Source organism: Lynx rufus, unplaced genomic scaffold (assembly GCF_022079265.1).
Source record: "Lynx rufus isolate CCGP_SWC_20201006 ecotype Redwood Valley unplaced genomic scaffold, mLynRuf1.p SCAF_16, whole genome shotgun sequence".
Classification (NCBI taxonomy): Eukaryota; Metazoa; Chordata; class Mammalia; order Carnivora; family Felidae; genus Lynx; species Lynx rufus.
Window position 1 is genome coordinate 42,543,502 of NW_025814830.1, and position 19,203 is coordinate 42,562,704.

The window sequence follows — 19,203 nt, forward strand, 5'->3', positions numbered from 1 at the left end:
TTTATTTTTTATTTTATTTTACTCATTTTGGGGGGGATGAGCATCTTAAAAGAGCTCCACCAAGATCAGAAAGTGGTTTAGGAAAAGGTCCCTGAGCAGTACGAGTGAGCCCACACTCCCCTGTTGTCAGTTTAAAGCACTGACCACCAGTGTAAGTCACATTCCTGATGGCTGTCAGTGAGGACAGTCATGCCTGCTGCATAGCGGTAATTTCAAGAAGTTGGAGATCGTTGGGCTCTTCTACTTCCATTTATGAGTCAAACTGGATACTTGTTAGAGGTCATTGTAGTTCTTTGAGCTTTCAGAAGTAAATCATATTGAAAGTTTCTTAGGAAATGACTGTACATTTGCAGTTCATATAACTCAGTGTTGTGTGCGCACTTTTTAAACCAGCCAGTGACATTGAGGAAAATCAAGGAAGCCCTTAGGCAGGTCCAAGACTATAGGCCCGAGTGAGTTGGGGTAGACCTCAGTTACCACTATTCTTTAGCTAGTTGATCTTGGTTTCTTGGTTTATTAGTTGGTTACGCTTCTTCATCATTATTAGTTTGTGGATAGATGGCAGTTTTTCTTGAGTAAGCCATGGTTTTCACTGTTGGAGCTGGCATGTTTTCACGATGATATTCAATCCAAAGGGATGTCCTTCTCATGTCCCTCTTGGCGTGTTCTCCAAGTCACCACTGTCACTGTCTTAATCAACTGCAGGTTAAGGCCTGGGGTAGGGCGTGTTGTGTGTGTGTGTGCGTGTGCGTGCGCGTGTGTGCGTGTGCATAGTGTCTAATGTGTTGTAGACATTTAGAAGTGAATCAGATTCAAACCTTGTCCAGTGGGCAGAGCAGCCGGTTTTCTCTGGGTCCATGTGTAGCGTGCACGCCTGAGAGCCTACTAGCTACAGCTGAAGTTGTTGTTTTGTTTTCTTTTTTAAATTGTACAACTGACCTGGGGTGGCTAGGTGATTCGGTTGGTTGAGCGTTCGACTCTTGGTTTCAGCTCAGGTCATGATCTCACAGCTTGTGGGTTTGAGCCCCGCAGCTGGCTCTGTGCTGTCAGGGTGGATTCTCTCTCTCTCCCTCTCTCTCTGCCCCTCCTCTGCCTTCTGTCTCAAAATAAAAAATAAACTTAAAAATTTTAAATAAACTCTACACCTGACCTCATAGAGGTAAGAAGTTAAGATCGAATGCAGAGTAAAGTGGAAAAAGTAAAGCAAAACCTACGTTCCCCTCCCCAAGGATGGGAGGGCCTCTGATAGAGTTGAGGGAGAGGGTTGGAGCGTTGAGGATTTGTGGGGGAGAAAAATTCCCTCCCTGTCAAGAAGAGCAAGAATTCTGAACAGGGGCAGATCCTTTATTGAGTGTTCCCCTGAGATTTGTGCCTTGGTGGATTCTTCATATATTACAGTGAATTTAATTAAATACATTGGGATCCCAGTTGAGGGTATTCTAATTAGCTGGGTCAGGAACAAATTATTCTCTCTTCTCCAAATGAAAACATCTAGTCTTTTCTGCAGGGGAAGCATGTCCGTGGGTGACGGCTTGCTCTCCTGAAATCCTCATTGGTCTCTCCAGCCCCACCCCCTCCCACTGCTTCATATTAGGCAGGTTCCAAGGGTAGAATCCTGGGGACACAACCAGTGCCACTTGGGATGGAGAGGGTATCTGGCCAACAGGTCAGGGCATTGACCCACTCAAGACCTGGGAAATGACCCCATGGTGTGGAGAAGGTCATACAGGGCAGGACCCTGTTGCTAGCTTTGGATCCCTGTTTGCTCCAGGTTGGACAGCTGGAGAAGTACTGAGTGAGAATTTATAAAATCTGGTAAGAACAGGATCTTTGACCTGCAGGTAGACTCAGGTTGTGATCAGAAGTTTGGGTTGTGGGACGCCTGGGTAGCTCAATCAGTTAAGCATCCGACTTTGGCTCAGGTCATGATCTTGAGGTTCATGAGTTTGAGCCTCGCAAAGGGCTCTCTGCTGTCAGCGCAGAGCTTGCTTCAGGCCCTCTGTCCCCCTCTCTAGGCCCCTCCTCCCCATCAAAAATAAAAATTAAAAATAGTTCTTAAAAAGTTTGGGTTGGGATGTAACCTTTATAAGCAGGTGTTTCCCGGCAACCAATAAACAGTTTATTCTGCAGTTTTTTCAGTGTGTTGGAGAATGAACCCAGACTACAAACGCCGGCTTGGAATTTTGAATTAAGTTTTTGTACAAGCCTCTAAGAGAAGACCCTAAATATTCTCTAGACCAGGATCAAGGGGAGAGGCCATAGACCTGTTTACCTTGTTTCCTCTTATTCTTTTCTCTACCATTTGTAGCGTGTGTCCATTTCCTTTCCAAAATGGCTCCCAAATGGTAGATGGAAGAACTCCTGGTGGCACAAGAGGTTGCCATTTACCCCCAGGAGATTGAGTATAGAGTGTTTTTGGAACATTTTCATCATATTGGTTATTTTTAAAGCAGGAATTCCCAGTGTGATGTTTATGTCAATTCAGGATTTATATAGTTCTATCACCCAAGGGCCTATGGATTTAAGGACAAAAGACATTTGACATCTCAACTCCCATCCAACTCTTTTTGGCCACGTTGTCCTCTCTTCTGGCTCAGAGGTTGGAAACACCAGCCATTTGGAAAAGAGCCTTTATATCCATATTACAATTTTATGTTAAGGATTCAGTGCCTTATTGCAAGGAAATCCTGTCTCACGGGAGGGTAATGGGAATTTTGGGGTAAGGCTTTAATGATTCTTGTTCTGAGTTCATACTATATGATCTTACCAAAATCCCTCGATAAAATTCATTGGTTTGGATTCCATGGTTATTTTCCCTGTTATCTTTTATTTCATCAGTTGTTGTTGAAGCTTTAATAAATGTAATTCTTTTGGCCTTAGTGACCCAAGACAGCAGTACACGTTTCCCCATGCTGGCTCTCATACAAGTTTCCTGCTCCTTAATCCCAAGCCAGACCCCTTGCTCCCAGAAATATCTTAGTCCAGTTTTTGACTTTTGGGGGGGCGGGAGGACTCTATAGGGAAGTTGGGGACCTTCTCCCCAGGGTTGTAGCCTCCAAAAAAGATTGCTTTGGTGAATTCCACCCTCCTGAAATCCTCTTCAAGGACCCTGTCTCAGAGGCACATTGAAGATAAACCATTAAAGAGGAAATCAGCTCAAATTTATTTCCAGAAAGTAGCTTTTTATTATAAGTTGTTGTCATTGCCTTAACAGTTAACATTGAGTTCGCCAGTTCTGCCGACTCCTTCTGGTTGTGAAATTGCTGTAGGATGGCTGTTACTAGGGGGATATTGTTTTGTTCCAAAGCTCTGCACCTGAGTGTGTCAAATCGTCCATTTTGGGGGAAAGAAGGGATTGTTCTCTTGGTACCTATGAAGCCCTTCCCATTTTTGCCTATACCTTGGCCTCAGAGCAACAGTTAGGTATGGGGTGGTTTAGCCAATTTACATGATTGAAGGCCTGGGTCTCCCTTTCATCCCCCACAAAGATTTTTCTGCAACGGTCCATTGGCACGTTCATCCTTCCCTCTTCCAATAAAGCTCAAACATGCTTCTGGGATTTTCATAGTTTTCTACAGAACAAAGAATGTGTACGTGTGAGCACCTGAGCCTGGAGTGTGTCATTCAATGGGAAGTGCTGGTAGGGCCGCTTGGGTATTTTTAATGGAGCGCAGGGCATTCTAACTGCTCTGCCTTCTCAGTGTCTCAAGCTATAATCTAGAGAAGAAGGCTGTTGAAGCAGGATGAGCAACAGTTAGCATGGCATAGGCGTGTGCACATGCAGGTCAGAAAGGAGAGGAACAGCACAAAGTGGTTCCGAGACATTTTTTTTTTTTAATTTTTTTTTTCAACGTTTTTATTTATTTTTGGGACAGAGAGAGACAGAGCATGAACGGGGGTGGAGCAGAGAGAGAGGGAGACACAGAATCGGAAACAGGCTCCAGGCTCCGAGCCATCAGCCCAGAGCCCGACGCGGGGCTCGAACTCACGGACCGCGAGATCGTGACCTGGCTGAAGTCGGACGCTTAACCGACTGCGCCACCCAGGCGCCCCCCGAGACATTTTTTGTGTCTTCCCTGTGTCTTCTTGAGCCAGGCTCTGGGGTCTGGAGATGGGGGTGGGGAGGAGGAGGAAAGGGCAGGTAATAACACAAGCACATAAAACACATTATCTGAGTTTGCTCCTCCTCAGGGATGCTGGAGGAACATGAGACCCTGGTCCTAGTTCCCTCTCTCCCACTAAGTAGCTGGGTGACCTTGGGTCATTCACTTAAGTTTATTGGAGTTGTTTGCCCTGCTTTATAAAGGGCAGCCAGTAGAAAAATTCCCTCTTCTCCTAAAATGGGATCGTTTGAAATGAAGGAGATTATCCTCTCTATACCAGGAGCTTGTTACTTCCTCAGCTGTTAGTGAGAAGGGCCCATACCTTTCACCGTTTTCTCAAAGAGGCACACAGAGTTTGTGAGTTTTGTCCTTGGATAATCTTCGAGTCTTTTACAGTACACAGAAGTCTGGGGTCTGCTAACTGTTCCCATGACCTCTCCTGTTCTTGCACCTCTCACTTTAATCCTGTGTGTGTCTGCTTTCTGCCACGTTTTGGGCTTCCTTGTTCTGGAATCAGAACACACGAATACAATCAAGAGTGTAATTTTGACCATCTGATGCACTAAGCCAAGTGACCTTCAGATGTTGACAGGCAACCAGTCTGGAGAAATTTATTTTTCTGTGTGTGTGTGTTTTTTTTTTTAATCCGAAGGAAAACCTAATTTTAGGTTCTCCTAATAGACTGTGGTTCTAAATATAAAAACTTGACCTGTCATTCTTGTGGAAAAGCCAGACAACAGCTTTGGCTCTGCGTTACTGACCTAGGATTCTATGCAGGGAGTGTGACCATATAGGCTATCACCTAAAGCAGAGGTTGGCTAACTTTTTCTGTAAAGAGCCAGGTAGTAATATTTGAGGCTTTGAGGCCCATGCTGTCTCTGTTGCAACTACGCAACTCTGGTGCTTGGAAAGCAGCCATCGTTAATATGCAGATCCGTGGATGTGGCTGTGTTCTGTTAAAACTTTATTTACAAAATTAGGCAGCAGGTTGGAGTGGGCCCACAGACCATTGTTTGCAAACCCTGATCTAAATAAAGTGGGGCATTCTGGAGAGTCTGAGGAAGAACCTTGGATTATTGTGCCAGGAAGACCCAGGTCACCTGGGGAGGGTCGGCACTGTCAGCCTCAGCAGCTGCGTGGAAAGCCGCCGGGGAAGGGACGTTCGGGGGAGTTGGGGAGGGGAGTCTGCTGGCTGCTGGCCCTCGAAGCACTGCTGGAGAAGAAGGTACGTTGGGGAAGACAGAACAGCCCCTCCCAGGAATCTCCGCCCTGGGCTCCGGCCAGGAACGGGTGGGCTCGTGGCGGTGGTGGCTTCCAGTGGCTTACCCACGACGTGTCCCTCTCCTCTGCCCCTCGCAGCACCTGCAGCAGCACGAGAGCGGAGTGGAGGGCGAAAGTTGCTATTACCACTGCGTCCTGTGCAACTACTCCACCAAGGCCAAGCTGAACCTCATCCAGCACGTGCGCTCCATGAAGCACCAGCGCAGCGAGAGCCTGCGCAAGCTGCAGCGGCTGCAGAAGGGCCTTCCCGAGGAGGACGAGGACCTGGGGCAGATCTTCACCATCCGCAGGTGCCCCTCCACCGATCCGGGTGAGTGGTCTCACGGGCCCGTTGGTGAGTGGTTTCTGGTGGGGGCCCGGTGTGGACCTCCCGAGGGCTTTGGTTTGCTGCTGCTCGTCCTCGTGTCCCATCACCGACCGCACAGGTGACCATCATATTCTGGAAGGAACATTGTGTGCATTCTTGCCTTTCTTTCTTTTTCTTTTTTTAACTGAAGGAACTTCGCCTCACTTTCTTCAGGTGTCACAGGCCACTGCCCAATGAGCAGGACAGCTGGAGATGCTGTGTCTCCTATCCCCAGATTCCTCCGGTGCTTACTCTAGATTCACTTTATTGGTCCAGATGGACATAAAGCAAGTGCTAAATTATGGCCTGCTCGCTGGTAGGGATAAGAGTTTGTGGCCTCAAGTCCAGTGTGTAAGAATGAACTTCAGAGAGGATCAGAACAGCCTGCGCTTGTTCTAAACATTTTCCCGTTGGGTTTGAGGGCGCCTCTGCGAGTCATGGCCTGGTGCTGCCTGCTTCTCCACAGGGTCGGGGCCCCCAGCGGAACCTCGCCAGCTCCTGGCTCCCACCACAGTCCCCTTTTTCCGTCACTCCCTTCCACTTCTTTGTGGTTCTCTTTCCCACCAGGACCTCCCTGGTAGAATCCTCCTTCTGTGTTTTCAGCCCTTCCACTCCCTTTCTCTCACTGTGGAATCACAGGGCATCAGGGCCTCTTTAAAAACAACAGAACAAGAGCTCTCCCACAATCCTGTGTCCTGCTTCTCTCTCTGCAATAGAATCTTCAAGGTTCTTGAAAGAATAGCCTGTATCTGTTATCACCAGCCGGTGCCTCAGCTTACCATAGCCTGTCTCGCTGCATCAGCAAACCACCCTTGAGAGGTCACCATTGACCTTGGATTTACCCAACCCTGTAGCTACCTGCTGGGCCTTCTTCTATTCTTTCTGTGGTCTCTGAAAGTATTGCGTGGTCCCACGCCGAAGCTCCCTTCCTTGAGCTTCCAGGTTGTGTTTCTGTCCTGTCCTCGTGTTTCTCTTGGCCATCCTTCCCAGCCTGGCCCCTGGCTCGTGGTCCTCGGCCTGCCCCACCTTCTGGCGTCATCTGGGAGTTAGGCCCTGTTCCTTGGCTCCCAGTCCTTTAAAGCTTGATTTCTGTGGAGTTTTTAATCTTAATTTTATCTAATTTCACATTTTTATAGTTCTTAAAGGCAATAAGTTATGTAAACCTTAAGAAAAATGGCATGACCCTCCCCGTCCCCCATCCCCTTGCCCAGAGCCATGGCTTTCAAATTTTATTTGTTTGTTTTGTTACATATTTCCATCTTTCTTAATGTGCTTTGATTTCTTTTTTTTTTTTTTTTATGTTTTAGACATTATCTATTGGCTTTCTACTCTAAACGGTGAGACTTTCACGAGCATTCCATTCTACAAACCACACACTTCTACTGACACACACCCATCCACAAACTCACACGTGGACACCTCAGACTCCATACACTCCCCTGCACACCACCCCTGGACCCCCTACATCACACTCCCCAGCCCCCGCTGTATACCCAGTCTTCTCTCCCCTCATCTTCCATGATGATTAAATAATAATTTGGGGTTATATTAATATTCAGTGTTTTCATTATTCTAACTCTATAAATATTAATCACAGCTGAGCCATGTAGAGTTTTATAATTTCATTTACCTTCTTGTACAACTTTTTATTTTCCCTGGTTTGCTAGGTATCTATGATTAATTCATGGCTAGCCCTCTGCCAGAGGAGACATTTCCTGGTCTCTGAAGGCCCTGCCAGATCAGTTGTTCTGTCAGCTTCGTTTCTTCCTGGAGATGTCCCTCCTGAGCCCCTCCAGACCCCTCTGCTCCCTGCCCCTGTCCCTACCCCCTCGGTGCTTTTTTGGTCTCTTTACGTAAATGGAGTGAGCTGCTATATGAAAGGGGGAGCATGCGACCTCCCTGCTGGAGTAGCTGAGGTTTCATTCTCAAAACGGAGAGGCCAGTTTCTTTCTTTAGGAACCAGGGTCATTTCTTGGGTGCCAGCATAACTTTTGTCACCTCTGGGTCACTGCAAGACTGTTCTTTCCCCTGTGTTTTTCAGATGTCTCTTCTGGTTCAAGTTCAAATGCTGTGATCTCGGGGGCTTCCTCTTGGTGCCCGACCCTGTCCCTCCACCTTTATGCACTCAGGAATGAGGGGCGAGGCCGACACCCCAGACTCATCTATGCCCGAACACAGCCTGTGGAGCCATCTGCCTGTGGGGGTCCCCGTTTTCCGCCTTTTGGCCTCTGTTTGATCCTGCCACTTGGCATTGTTTTGCTGTGGAGCCATTTTACAGGATTCTCCTGCCCCATCCATAAATGCAGACCTATTTATTTCAGGGTTGTTTTTTTTTCTCCCCTAGCTCTGCATACGTCATTGTTTTAATCTTCTGTTAAAAGCTGGTCCCTTTCGCCCTTCAATTCTTTCTTTCACTCTCCTCAGAATTCCCTTTTTATTAATGAGGTGCCCCAAACTAAATAGTGTACAGCTGCCATTTCACCCGGGGTCTATGGACTGGAACAAACAGTTCCCTGTTTTATAATGTAATACTTCTATTTATGCAGTCCGCTCTGGAATTGCTTTCTTACACCATTGCCTTCTGGGTTTCTCTCATTTAATGCGTATTAAGAGTTATTTTTCCCCCTGAAGTGTATGAGCAACTTTAGTCTAGATGATAGACTTCCTTTCTGTATTTCAAAATCCTTTTGTATTGTCTTTGGCCTGGAGTCATGTTTTTTGCTCTCTACCCTCCTCCCTCTCCATCCTGTGCCCTCCTCCCTCACACATTCGGGCTGAGCCCATACTCTTCACTGACAACAGGGCAAATTCTTAGGTAATGTTCACGTTGACAGTAAAAGTAACTTGGTGCCATTTTAGAAACCCCTTTAAGACAACTCCTCTTAAAATGTGTCCTCCTTCCCCATAGGGATTGGCTCCTAACTTCTTGAGAGAATATTTTCAAGAAAAGGTGAATTTAAGACACTGGAAGTCATCAACTTCAAATTTATCAACAGAGACTTTATCAAATATTCCCAATCTTCTCTTCTCTCAAGTAGGGGTCAGGACATTAGTGTTCAGCTGGAACCGTCATTCGTGTAGCATAAGGAAGCCATGGGGAGGTCTTCGAGCACCTTTTGGGGACCCCTGCTTGTTCTAACTATAAACTGCGTGTAAATGGTGTGCTGTCTAGAGTTTTCTACTCTGGCCTTCTGTCAACAGCTAGTTAAATGATGGTGTTCTTTCTTCTTTCCTTTCTGCCTCTGTTGTCCACACACCAGAAAGTTGTCCAAAAGAAATAACTTCCTTCTCTGAACTCAGGACCTCCAACCCCAGTCCCCCAAGATACCTTCTTTCCACAGGTATCCTTGCGTGGTCCTTGCTGCGGCTGGTGGAGAGAACTCTAGAATAGTTTCTTCCCTGTGGTTGACAAAAAAAATCTCTTCAGATTTTCCTTGTTAACTTAAAGCCAGTATGTTTTCCAGTCAGTCAAGTTCACCACGTAGCCTTCCAACCCGCATGAATTTGTAAGTATGGAGAAGGAGACACGGTGAAGCTCTCCTCCGCCCTTCAGAACTTTGTGGTAGTGGCCAGGATTCACACCTGTCACTGATCGCATAAGCCCTTGAGAGGCCTCGTGGCCGAACTTAAAACACCTAGGCCCTGCCCTGCACCAAAGAGCTAAGTGTCAGCTGCTGGAGGTGTGCTGATAGTACACCACTGCCCCCTGCGTGGTCCTGTTTGTGTGAGGCTTTACCCTTATGCTCGTGGGCAAGCCAGGCCCTGTATCATATTGTCTTTAACCTAGCGTGATAGTTGTGTGCTTATGCTTGCCACGTCACCCCCACACTAGACAGGCAGGCACACACATGCGCGTGCACGCACACACACACACACACACACACACACACACACACAATGGGACTTCCCATTTAAAAAATGGCTTGGAAATATACAGCTCAGAGAAAAGGAAGTAATTTAAACAGGTGAAGTTTCCCCTCTGCCTCCCTGCGCAGTTTTTTGGTAATGGGCTTGAGTGCATTTTCTGCAAGACCAAGTGTTCTCTGGACTTTCTTGGGATTTGGTCTTTTTATTTCGTGCCCACAACCAGGTAGAGGTAGAGGTAGAGGTAGAGAAGGCCCGTAGTTAAGCGCTGACACACTGAGTTCTAGCCTTTCGTTATTGGCACTGGCTATTTACTTCCCCTTAGTTGACTGGAAGCTCATGGAAGATTGAAAGCTCTCATAGGTGGGTCATGTGAAGGACCACTTCCCTGTTTGCTTATTAAAAAGGCATTTCTGGCTCCCGGGTGAAGCTGTAGTTAATTTCACTATATCATTGCCCTGGGCTTCTAGAAGACAAGAGGTCCTTTGTGTTCCTCCTGTCTGCCTGCCTCCTCCTCCTCCTCCTCCTCCTCTTCTTCCTTTTTTCTGTCTTACCCTTGCCTTAACTATTTTCTCTTGCACATAGTCCTAGAGCTCCAGACTTTGCACAGATGTAATTTAACGGTTCTCGATTGCACGCCGACTATGTTCAAGACTTTTTATGAGTCGGGAGACGCCTCTGACGTTTCCTCTCCTCTCTTGATGTGGATACCCTGGTGGATATGCCAGCCCAGGCATTCGAGGCAACCAGATGATGACTCAGTTTACAGAGGGCACAGCTCTTTGGAGTTTAAGAGAATATTTTGTTTGGAGCGGAAGCTGGCATCCCCCTTCACTGACACGTCTTTGGCGCTCGAGGTCGTGAATTCCTGGGGTCGGGAGGCAGAGGCTTGCCAAGTGATAATGTGAATTTGGTGACAACCTATTCTGAAACACTCACTGGCTTCTCTTGATGGATCATTTTTTCATACCATGTTTCAGGGAGTTTTTGCTTTTAACTTCTGCAGCTTAAAAGAGTAAGAAAATGTTCTCTTTTCAAAACTTTCTCATTTTGTCCTGTTTTTATTTTTCAAAATTGGTATGAGGCTGCCTTCTAACTATGAAGTACATCTTTTTTTTCTATAAGTAGCTAAATTATATACAATTTTAGAGTAATTTTTCTCATAGCACTGAAATATGTTAAGGCCAGTTCTGTAATTCCAAAACATTGTTTTTGTAAAACCAAACAGCTGTGTTCTTTTTTTTTTTTCCGCCTTTTTATGGTATGTCTTGTTGTTGGGACTTGGGAAAAGGTATAGGGATAAAAATATTTCCAACTAAAGACATTACATGTAAAAGAAATCACAACAGATTGGAGTGAGTGAAATTTTATATATTACAGAGGAGTGGAAAAATAGGACTGTGTGTTAAATATATTCTCTGACAAGGACTGTTTGGACAATAGGATTATAAACCTCAGTGTGCTTTTTGGAAAGATGCTTCACAACGCACGGATAAAGAGAGATCATTATGTGTCAGCGTGAAAGAGGGCATAATACCGTTAAAGGAAAAATGGAGTTTATAGAATAACATGATTTGGTTCTGTTAGTTTGATTAATTTGATTCTATTTTGTAAAAGTATTTTTCTTAAAGCTTTTAAAATAACCATTCTCAACAAAGTTTGTAATTGGCGTCTCTGGCTGTTTCATGGGTGGGATCTACTTAACGTGGAATCTAAGAGAGTGTCACGCACATGGCAGGACTCAGATATTGATGGCACGTGTACACACAGATACTAACACAATTGCTAAGAACATACCAAAGAGTAAATCTTGGTTGTCTTTTGTCGTAGAGACACTTTTCTGTTTGTCACTGTAAAGCATACATAGTTTGATTACCGTCTGATTCTCTTGCATTTTGCATCTACATGGCGAGGACAGGAGTAGTTCTTAGGGTATATACACTGTCTTGTTTTTCTGTTGGAACAGATTTTCTGATTTGCCTTAATTAGTCCTCTAACAATCTACAAAGGTCAGCGCCAATTGCCTGTTCATTTACATTTGTAATTGTGATGGCTTCTGATTACATATTCCTTGTCTTAGTCCTTCCTGTAAGTATATGCTAGTGTGCCCTCCCCTTCCCTCCTCCCACATCCCGCACATGCATCAGCCCAGTGTGGACGCCGAGGATCTGACTCTTCATACAAGAAACCTTTGTGGGGATGGTCCAGCCTTCCCTTGAATTTCAGCATCTGTTATGGAAAGGCATCTTGGAGAGGCCGTCGCTTCTAAGTTAGGAATATAATGAAGCCAGAGTCAGGGAAATTATGTCGATGCCAGGCAAGAAATCTGAGAGCCATTATCTAGGAGCCTTCTCGAACTGGGTAATTAAGGGCAATTAAACTTTCCTGCTTGCTCTCTGCAAAATATGCTAATGATCTGGTCTTTTGGAAGGTGGACACGTCTGAAATGTGGTTTCATTGCCGTCCCATGTTCTGGTCTGGAAGGGTCTCTCTGAAGAGGGTGAGATGTCACGACACCAGTGGCTTGGGCAATGGGTCCAGAGTCTCCAACCTCCCATGTAATCTCTTTCCTCTCTGTCTTTTCCAGGAGAGGCTAACATCCACATCCAGACATGGACCTTTAAGATATTATCCAAAACCTGGCTGCAGTAGCCTGAGTTGCAGTGATGCTTATTCATTCGCCCTTTCATATTCTAGATCTGCCATTCACTAGTTGATTTATTTTTATGAGCTGATCAAAGCTACCAGGGATTTGTTTGTTTGTTTTAGTTTACTATATAAATCTGGAGCATACGTTGCCCTGTACAGTGGGCTATACGTGTGCCTACACATTGTGGGCCACTTAGCCTTGTTCTTGGTTGGGGGCTCTAGGTTGTCTTCCATACTGTCCTCTGGGGTAGGTAGTAGTGTGTGTCCTCATGGCCACCTAGTGCTGCCCACTCTGGGAGGCAGCAATACCATGGCCACTCTCTTCTAGGGAGGGTGGTAACAAGGAGCACTGCAAAAAGGAAAAAAAAAAAACAGGGACCTGCTGGTGGTTACTGGAATTAGGAGGGGTGTGTGTGTGTGTGTGTGTGTGTGTGTGTGTTGAGTCAGTATTGGATGGTGCCCTGTTGAGGGATATGAGCATGCCAGAGAGCCCAGAAACACAGGAACCCCCAGGGGAAACTTAGAATATCATATCACACCAAGTGTTATTTTAGTGAAACCTTTATGCCAAGTCACCTTTGAAAAGGGGTATCTAAGGAACTTGAAAGTTTGAAACTTGACCTTCAGGTGAACAAGGATTGTTAGACAGTGAGTGGGTGTTCTTGCTGCGTCGGTTGGGGTTTGGGGATTTCATTGGAAGGGAGGGGCCTGGTGATGACCACTGTAGCAGGACACAGTGGCCCTGTGTGTGCGTCCCTCACCCCAGCCTCGGCACTTAGTACCTCTTGTATTGCTCAAATGTAGTTTTCAAGAGAAATAATGGTTTGTGTTTGCTTTGCCTTTAGAAATGTGCAAAGGATCCATATCTTGGGCTACTTATATTCTATATTAAACTTGTTCCTGACCTTGGTTGGGGGCCAGGGAGGAAAATAGAACATGCATCTCTTTGCTTACAGAAATAGCTCAAAGTCTTCTCAGACTTAGAGATGTTAAGGAACCCCCTTCAAACTGTGACCCAATTATGAGAATTATAGTTTCATATGATTTTTTTTTACACATTGACTAGAAATGAAAAGTGTTGTGTCCTTCCAGATCAGTATAAGCACTGTCCTTAGTTCCATGGTCGTTGGGTTTCTAGATCCCTTGAGAGCAAAGTGAACGTCTCCAGATCCATGCCTGCCCATCTAGTATGGTAGTCATGGCCATATGTGGCTATTTAAGTTTAAATTAATTAAAGTTACATAAAAATTTTAAATTCAGTTTCTTGGGGCACTTGGGTGGTTCAGCGGGTTAGGCAGCCAACTAGATCTCAGCTCAGGTCATGATCTCATCATTCGTGAGTTCGAGTCCTGCATCAGGTTCTGCATTGATGATGTGAAGCCTGCTTGGGATTCTGCCTCTCCTTCTCTCTGCCCCTCCCTCGTTTGTACACGTGCACGTTCTCTCTCTCTCTCTCTCTCTCTCTCTCTCTCTCTCCCCCCTCACACAAACACACATACACACACACACACGCACACACACACTAAATAAACTTTTAAAAAAATTCAGTGTCTCTGTCATACTAGCCAAATTTCAAGTGCTTGGTATGACATGTGGCTCATGGCTACCTCACTGGACAGTATAGATTTATAGAACAGTTGAGAAAGTTCTTTTTACATAACTTATATTTATAGAATAGTTGACAAAGTGTTGAGGTCCTCACTGGGATTCCTTAGAATTATGGCAGGCCCAGGCTGGGTTTGGACTGCACTTTTTATGAAGTTCTTTGGCTTCCATTTTAAAGAATATGGTACCCACCCACCACCTGCTTTCTGCCAATTCTGGATGGGGTATAGTCTTTATTGCTCTCCTTTCTCTCTTTTTGCTTCCTTTTCTTGGTTTTTCTCAATGTGAGAGGTATGCTTCAAATAAGCATGTAAGCCTATTCTGTTAGCAGTGTTGAGGGAGTTTGATCGGACTTTCTAAAGATGCATCTTGCAGAGTGCATGTTAAAGGGCTTTTTATAGTTCATATCTCAAGACTATCTTGAGACCTTTGGTGTATATGTTAACAAAAGGAGCTATTGATTGCTTTTAAAAGATCCTTGACCTTTGCTCTAATTAGAATATTAAAAATTGGACAGTGTGTGATTTTTCTTGGAACAGACCTGTTGTTTTAACTTAAAATTTGATCCCAAACTGTCGTCTTCTCATGAAGTCAAAAAAAGAATCTGTGTTCTTTTCTTCCACTGTTTCCATTGGTTTAAAGTCCTGAGCTCAGGACAGAGTTTTTCTTTCTGGACTGCCTTACTTGGCTTAGGGCTGCCATCACAAAATATCATAGACTGGTTGGCTTACCCAAGAGAAATGTGTTTCCCCCAGTTCTGGAGGCTGAAAGTCCCAAGATCAAGTCATCGGCAGGTTTGGTTTCTCCTGAGGCCTCTCTCCTTGGCTTATAGATGCCTGCCTCCTGTCCTCATGTGGCCTGTCCTCTGTGTGCACCTCCCTGCTATCTGTCTGTCTGGATTTAAAAGGACATCAGTCAGATTGGTTTAGGGCCTCCTTTTACTCGAATAGCCTCCTTTTATATGATCAGTGTTTCAAGGGCCCTGTCTCCAAACACAGACACACCTGAGGAACTGGGGTTAGGGCTTCAATGTATGAATTTTGGGGGAACACAATTCAGTCTGTAACATGGGCTTTCTGAGGACATTTGAAGTCTGTTTCATGTTCCTTCTTCGACATGGTCCTTTTGGGTGTGGAGGGAAGGGTGGGATGTGGAGGTGGACGCAGAGGTGACCCGATGTTGGGGAGACCCTCCACAGCTCCCATCCTCCATCCTTGTCGAGGCCCCTGGCAGGTGAAACAGGGCCAGCTCCTTGGAAGGGGACTCCAGAGGAAGGCAGAGGTGCTGGAGGAAACTCGTCAGGACAGAGTCGGGTCAGAACACCATGCCCGCTGAGCTCATCTCTCCATGATTTTTTTCTCACCAGTCCTGAAACAGCCTCCACTCACACCTCCTCCTGGGAAACCCCAGGGAACAACCAGCCAGCCCTGTGTAGGGACATTTTCATGCCTGTGAAACGTGACACTCTGAGCATCGATAGGACTTGCCCTTGTTGGGCGCTCCAGCAGGCCAGTTGTGTAGAAGGTTTGTGTGAGAGGGATTTATAGCCATACTGACTCCTTACTGTTGCCCACTGGTACTTTCATGGACAAGCAGAACTCACCAGATTTGTGGATAGTGTTGGGTAGCCCTGGTTTTTTGTTTTTGTTTGTGTTTTTGTTTTTGTTTTTGTTTTTTTGCTTTTGTTTTGTTTTGTTTCTCTGGTTGGGGTAAATGCCCCCAGATCCAGAGCCTTACCATATTCCACATCCTGTTACGGTAGAGAATTCTGTGTGGTGTAAATTGGTTGGGCTTCCATCCAAAGGATTTGGGTTGCTGGAAGTACCTGAAGGAACTTTTATTCTTTGATTTTACCTTACTCCGTATTGAATGCTCCATGCTTGACATTATCTAAAGGTCCCAGGGCAGAAGTTTTCACCCTTAATAACTTCCGCTGAGGGCCTGTCCCCATGTGTCTCTAGGGCTGGCACATCCTCAGTCCCAACCCTGATCTTTCTGAATGTGAGCCTGGGATGCAGGCCTCAAAGCCACCTTCCAGATGGGCCTTCCTTGACTGCAGGAGCATAAAGCAGAGACCGGTCACCAGTTCACAGCCAAGTGTAGATGTCTCACGTCTCTAGGTTTGCAGTGTTCTGGACTATTTGTGCTTTGTGCCACATGTGACTTGTGGCCGCCATATTGGATCCTGCAGATAGTAGATATTTCCTTCCCTGATGAAAGTTCTCATGGACAGTGTAGCTCTAGACAGCAGCAAAGCTGGGAGTCGGAGCAGAGGCTCAGGGCAATACTCTTCCCACTGTGCCTGCCTTCCTTGCTGTGGGTTGACTGGCTCATCCAGGGGATAAGTAGCGCTTTGGCCCCAGGACAGGGCTTTTCATACCTAGAAAGGAATGTGGTTCATTGCTTAATTCTCAGTATAGAAGTGGAGAAACCCATGAGACTGAGGTGAGAAAAGGGGCAGCAATTATTTGTGACATCAGAGTGCAAGCCTTGGTCTTCTCTGAGACTTGGCAGTGGTTTGCATGGCTTTGCTAGCACTCACGGTCTTCTGTGCTTCTCTTTTCTTGAGTCAGTCCCCAAAGCAGTGAGAAACCCCAGAGCGTGGAAAGGGCAGCTTTGACCCAGTCACCGGGGGCAGGGGTCTTTATTTGAACGGGTTCTAGCCTGTCACCAGTACAGGAACCTTGTGAGGCACTGCTGAGATGAGGATGTGGTCTGGCCATCAGCCATGCAAACTTGTGTCCACCCTGGACGTTTTTATGGTCATAGCTGGAATTTTGCAGTATACATTAGCTGGAATTGGGGTTGGTAGGTCTGGAATTATTAACAGAGCAACAACAAAGGCTATATTGGCAGTAAAAATCAGAACAAAATAAAATGGGGCCATGATTCTTGGAAAAGGGTGGGATAGGGAAGTACAAAGAGGCTGGGCAGGTGCTAACGACTTTGGAACTGAAGAGGTAAAGATAAGGCATCCATAGAGGAAAGACCATGTTTGACCTTTCTTGCTTTGAAAAGAACGTTGGCTGGCTGGTGAAGATGTGACTGATTTGAGTCCAGAGGTGGACTCAGAGGTGGAGCTCTTTAGTCCTGCAAAGATGGACATGTCCTCAGCATGGCCAGTCACCACTCTAGGCTCTGGGGAATCTGCAAGCAGGAGGAGAACACGGATTCTGGACTTCTCCCTCTAGTTGCGGGGTTGGGGGGGGGGTTGTGGTGGTCAGACACCAAATAAACAAATACAGAATGTCAGGTGTGCAAGGTTCTATACAAATAAATAGAGCCAGGCAGGGTGGGGTGAGTTGGTAGAGTTGTTTTATATAAGATGCCCCGGAAAAAGTCTCTCTGGGGAGGCGACATTGGAGCTGACCAGAGGACAGCAAATGTGAGCAGTCCTGGCAGAGGTCCAGCAAGTGCAAAACCCCTGGGATGAGGGTGGGCAGAGGGCTGGCGAGGGGGCAGAGGGCTGGTGAGGAGGCAGAGGGCTGGGAGGTGTGGTTCAAGCAGCCCAGTCCCCTGGGGGCCTTGGCAGTGTGTGGGGGGATTTGAATTTTCCTCCCCTCAAGATGGGAAGTCATTGGCAAGGTGTGAGCAGTGGAGGTGACAGTATGACTTACACTAATCAGGTTGTTGTGGAAATTTGCATGTCCACCATAGTCCAGATGTAGGGTGTCTCCCTCTCCATCACCCCCAAGTAGAGTTGTCCCTCCAGGCAGGGAGGAGAGGGGTGACTATAGTTATCAGGGGGCGCCACTGACCCCTGAACTGGTTGCTTAGAGGCTTCTGCCTACCACATAGCACTGTGGAGTCCTCTGTTTTAGCCCAGGGGTCAGCAGCTTTTTTTCCAAAAACAAAATCCTTTCCTGGTGACTCATTGCCTAAGTGTGAAGCACAGGAAAGACTTGTCCTTTCGACTTGAGGATGCGTTGTCTCTACTACAATGTAAACACCACACGCAGGAATGAGAAACTGTCTCTGGTCAGGGTATGTGTTAGGATGACCAAGGCAGAGCACCCGAGTCTTTCGTCTCCTCCTGTCCTGCACCTTCTTCTGATGGGCGTTCACATTCCACAGGACTTGTATAAGATTGCAATGTGTATCTCTAGGACAGGAATTTCATTTCATTGCCTACCACTGTAACCCAAAAAGAGCTCAGTGCCCTAACACCTTTGATCCTCGGTGTCCTCAGTGCTGCATGTCCAGAGGTCATTATCCCATTCTGGAAGGGCCGGTGACCCAGCTCTGACTTGCGTGTCTAGCCAGCCTTTGACAGACAGGCCTGATCTAATTCTGCAACCATTTTATTCTCCACGGACATGTGCCCAGATCTCAGGCGGATCTGAAGATTTTCTTCCAACACATCAGAGCAGGGAGATTTGCACTATGGTGTACTGTTTTCTCTGGGCTTTATTTTAATCAGGAATGTGGACTGGTGTGTGTGTGTGTGTGTGTGTGTGTGTGTGTGTGTGCGCGTTTCCCGTAGATGGTGTACAAACACAGGGCTTTTAGTCCCTTTTGTAAGACAGGTTTTACATAGCTAATTGGGAAATAGTCTTTTTCCTTAATCGTTTTAGGGCCACTCCAACCCCCTCAGGGTCTCTCTCCCCTCAGGATTGTCAGGCTCATGTTGAAAGACCTCTGGGGGTGGGGAAGGATGTTGGTATATATCACGGATATTCGGAAAGAATTTTTCAGCCACACCTGGCTGCCGTGTGTGAGGACAAATTTAATTTATTTTAAAAATCTGGCCACAGGCAGCCTTTTCTGTTTGTTTCCTTTGGTTGGGGTAGGGGATGGATTGGATTGCATTTGCTTTCTTCCAGATTTGACCAGCCGGCACAAGAGAGATTATCTCTAAAGGATATGAAAGGTTTAATCATTTTAATTTTGTTTTTATTAAAGTTTATCATAACTTTTTTTTTTTCCCAATGTGCCCTGCTAGGACAGAAGGGAGAGAAGAGGAGGTGACATAAATAGACACAAACCCTCAAGCATTTGGTTAATAAAACTCTCTAATGGGTGGCATCACGTGGGGAGGAAGTGGTTGGAAGTCAGGGGACAACGGGCTGACCAGGGCGTGCTGTGACAACTCTGACATGTGGCTGGCATCTCATGAGCTCCCCTCCACCTCCAGTGCTCCCTTACCATGGGCAGCTCATGGCTTTCATGAAACAGAAAGAGAGCACGCGGCCACTGTTATCTCACCCCACTTGGTTCCCAAGTGGACTGGATCCCCAAGCCAGAAATCTAAATTTACAGAGAACGATAGAATTTTCTTCTGTTAGACTCTTCGAACCTCTGAGGTTGTGCCACATGAGCTTTATGAAACATCCCTCGTCTTTAGTGTTTGAACAG

The 19,203-nt window shown here is 46.2% G+C and overlaps 1 protein-coding gene across 2 annotated transcripts in view; it reads left to right on the forward strand.

The window, feature by feature from the left end:
* The window catches only part of ZFHX3 (zinc finger homeobox 3), a 235,300-nt gene that overhangs the window by 133,669 nt on the left and 82,428 nt on the right, over nucleotides 1-19,203 (forward strand). For both annotated transcript variants that reach the window (XM_047078686.1, XM_047078688.1), the window contains one exon: nucleotides 5,463-5,694. In XM_047078686.1, coding sequence (XP_046934642.1) covers nucleotides 5,463-5,694 — 232 coding nt within the window. The remainder of the gene's footprint in view (nucleotides 1-5,462; nucleotides 5,695-19,203) is intronic.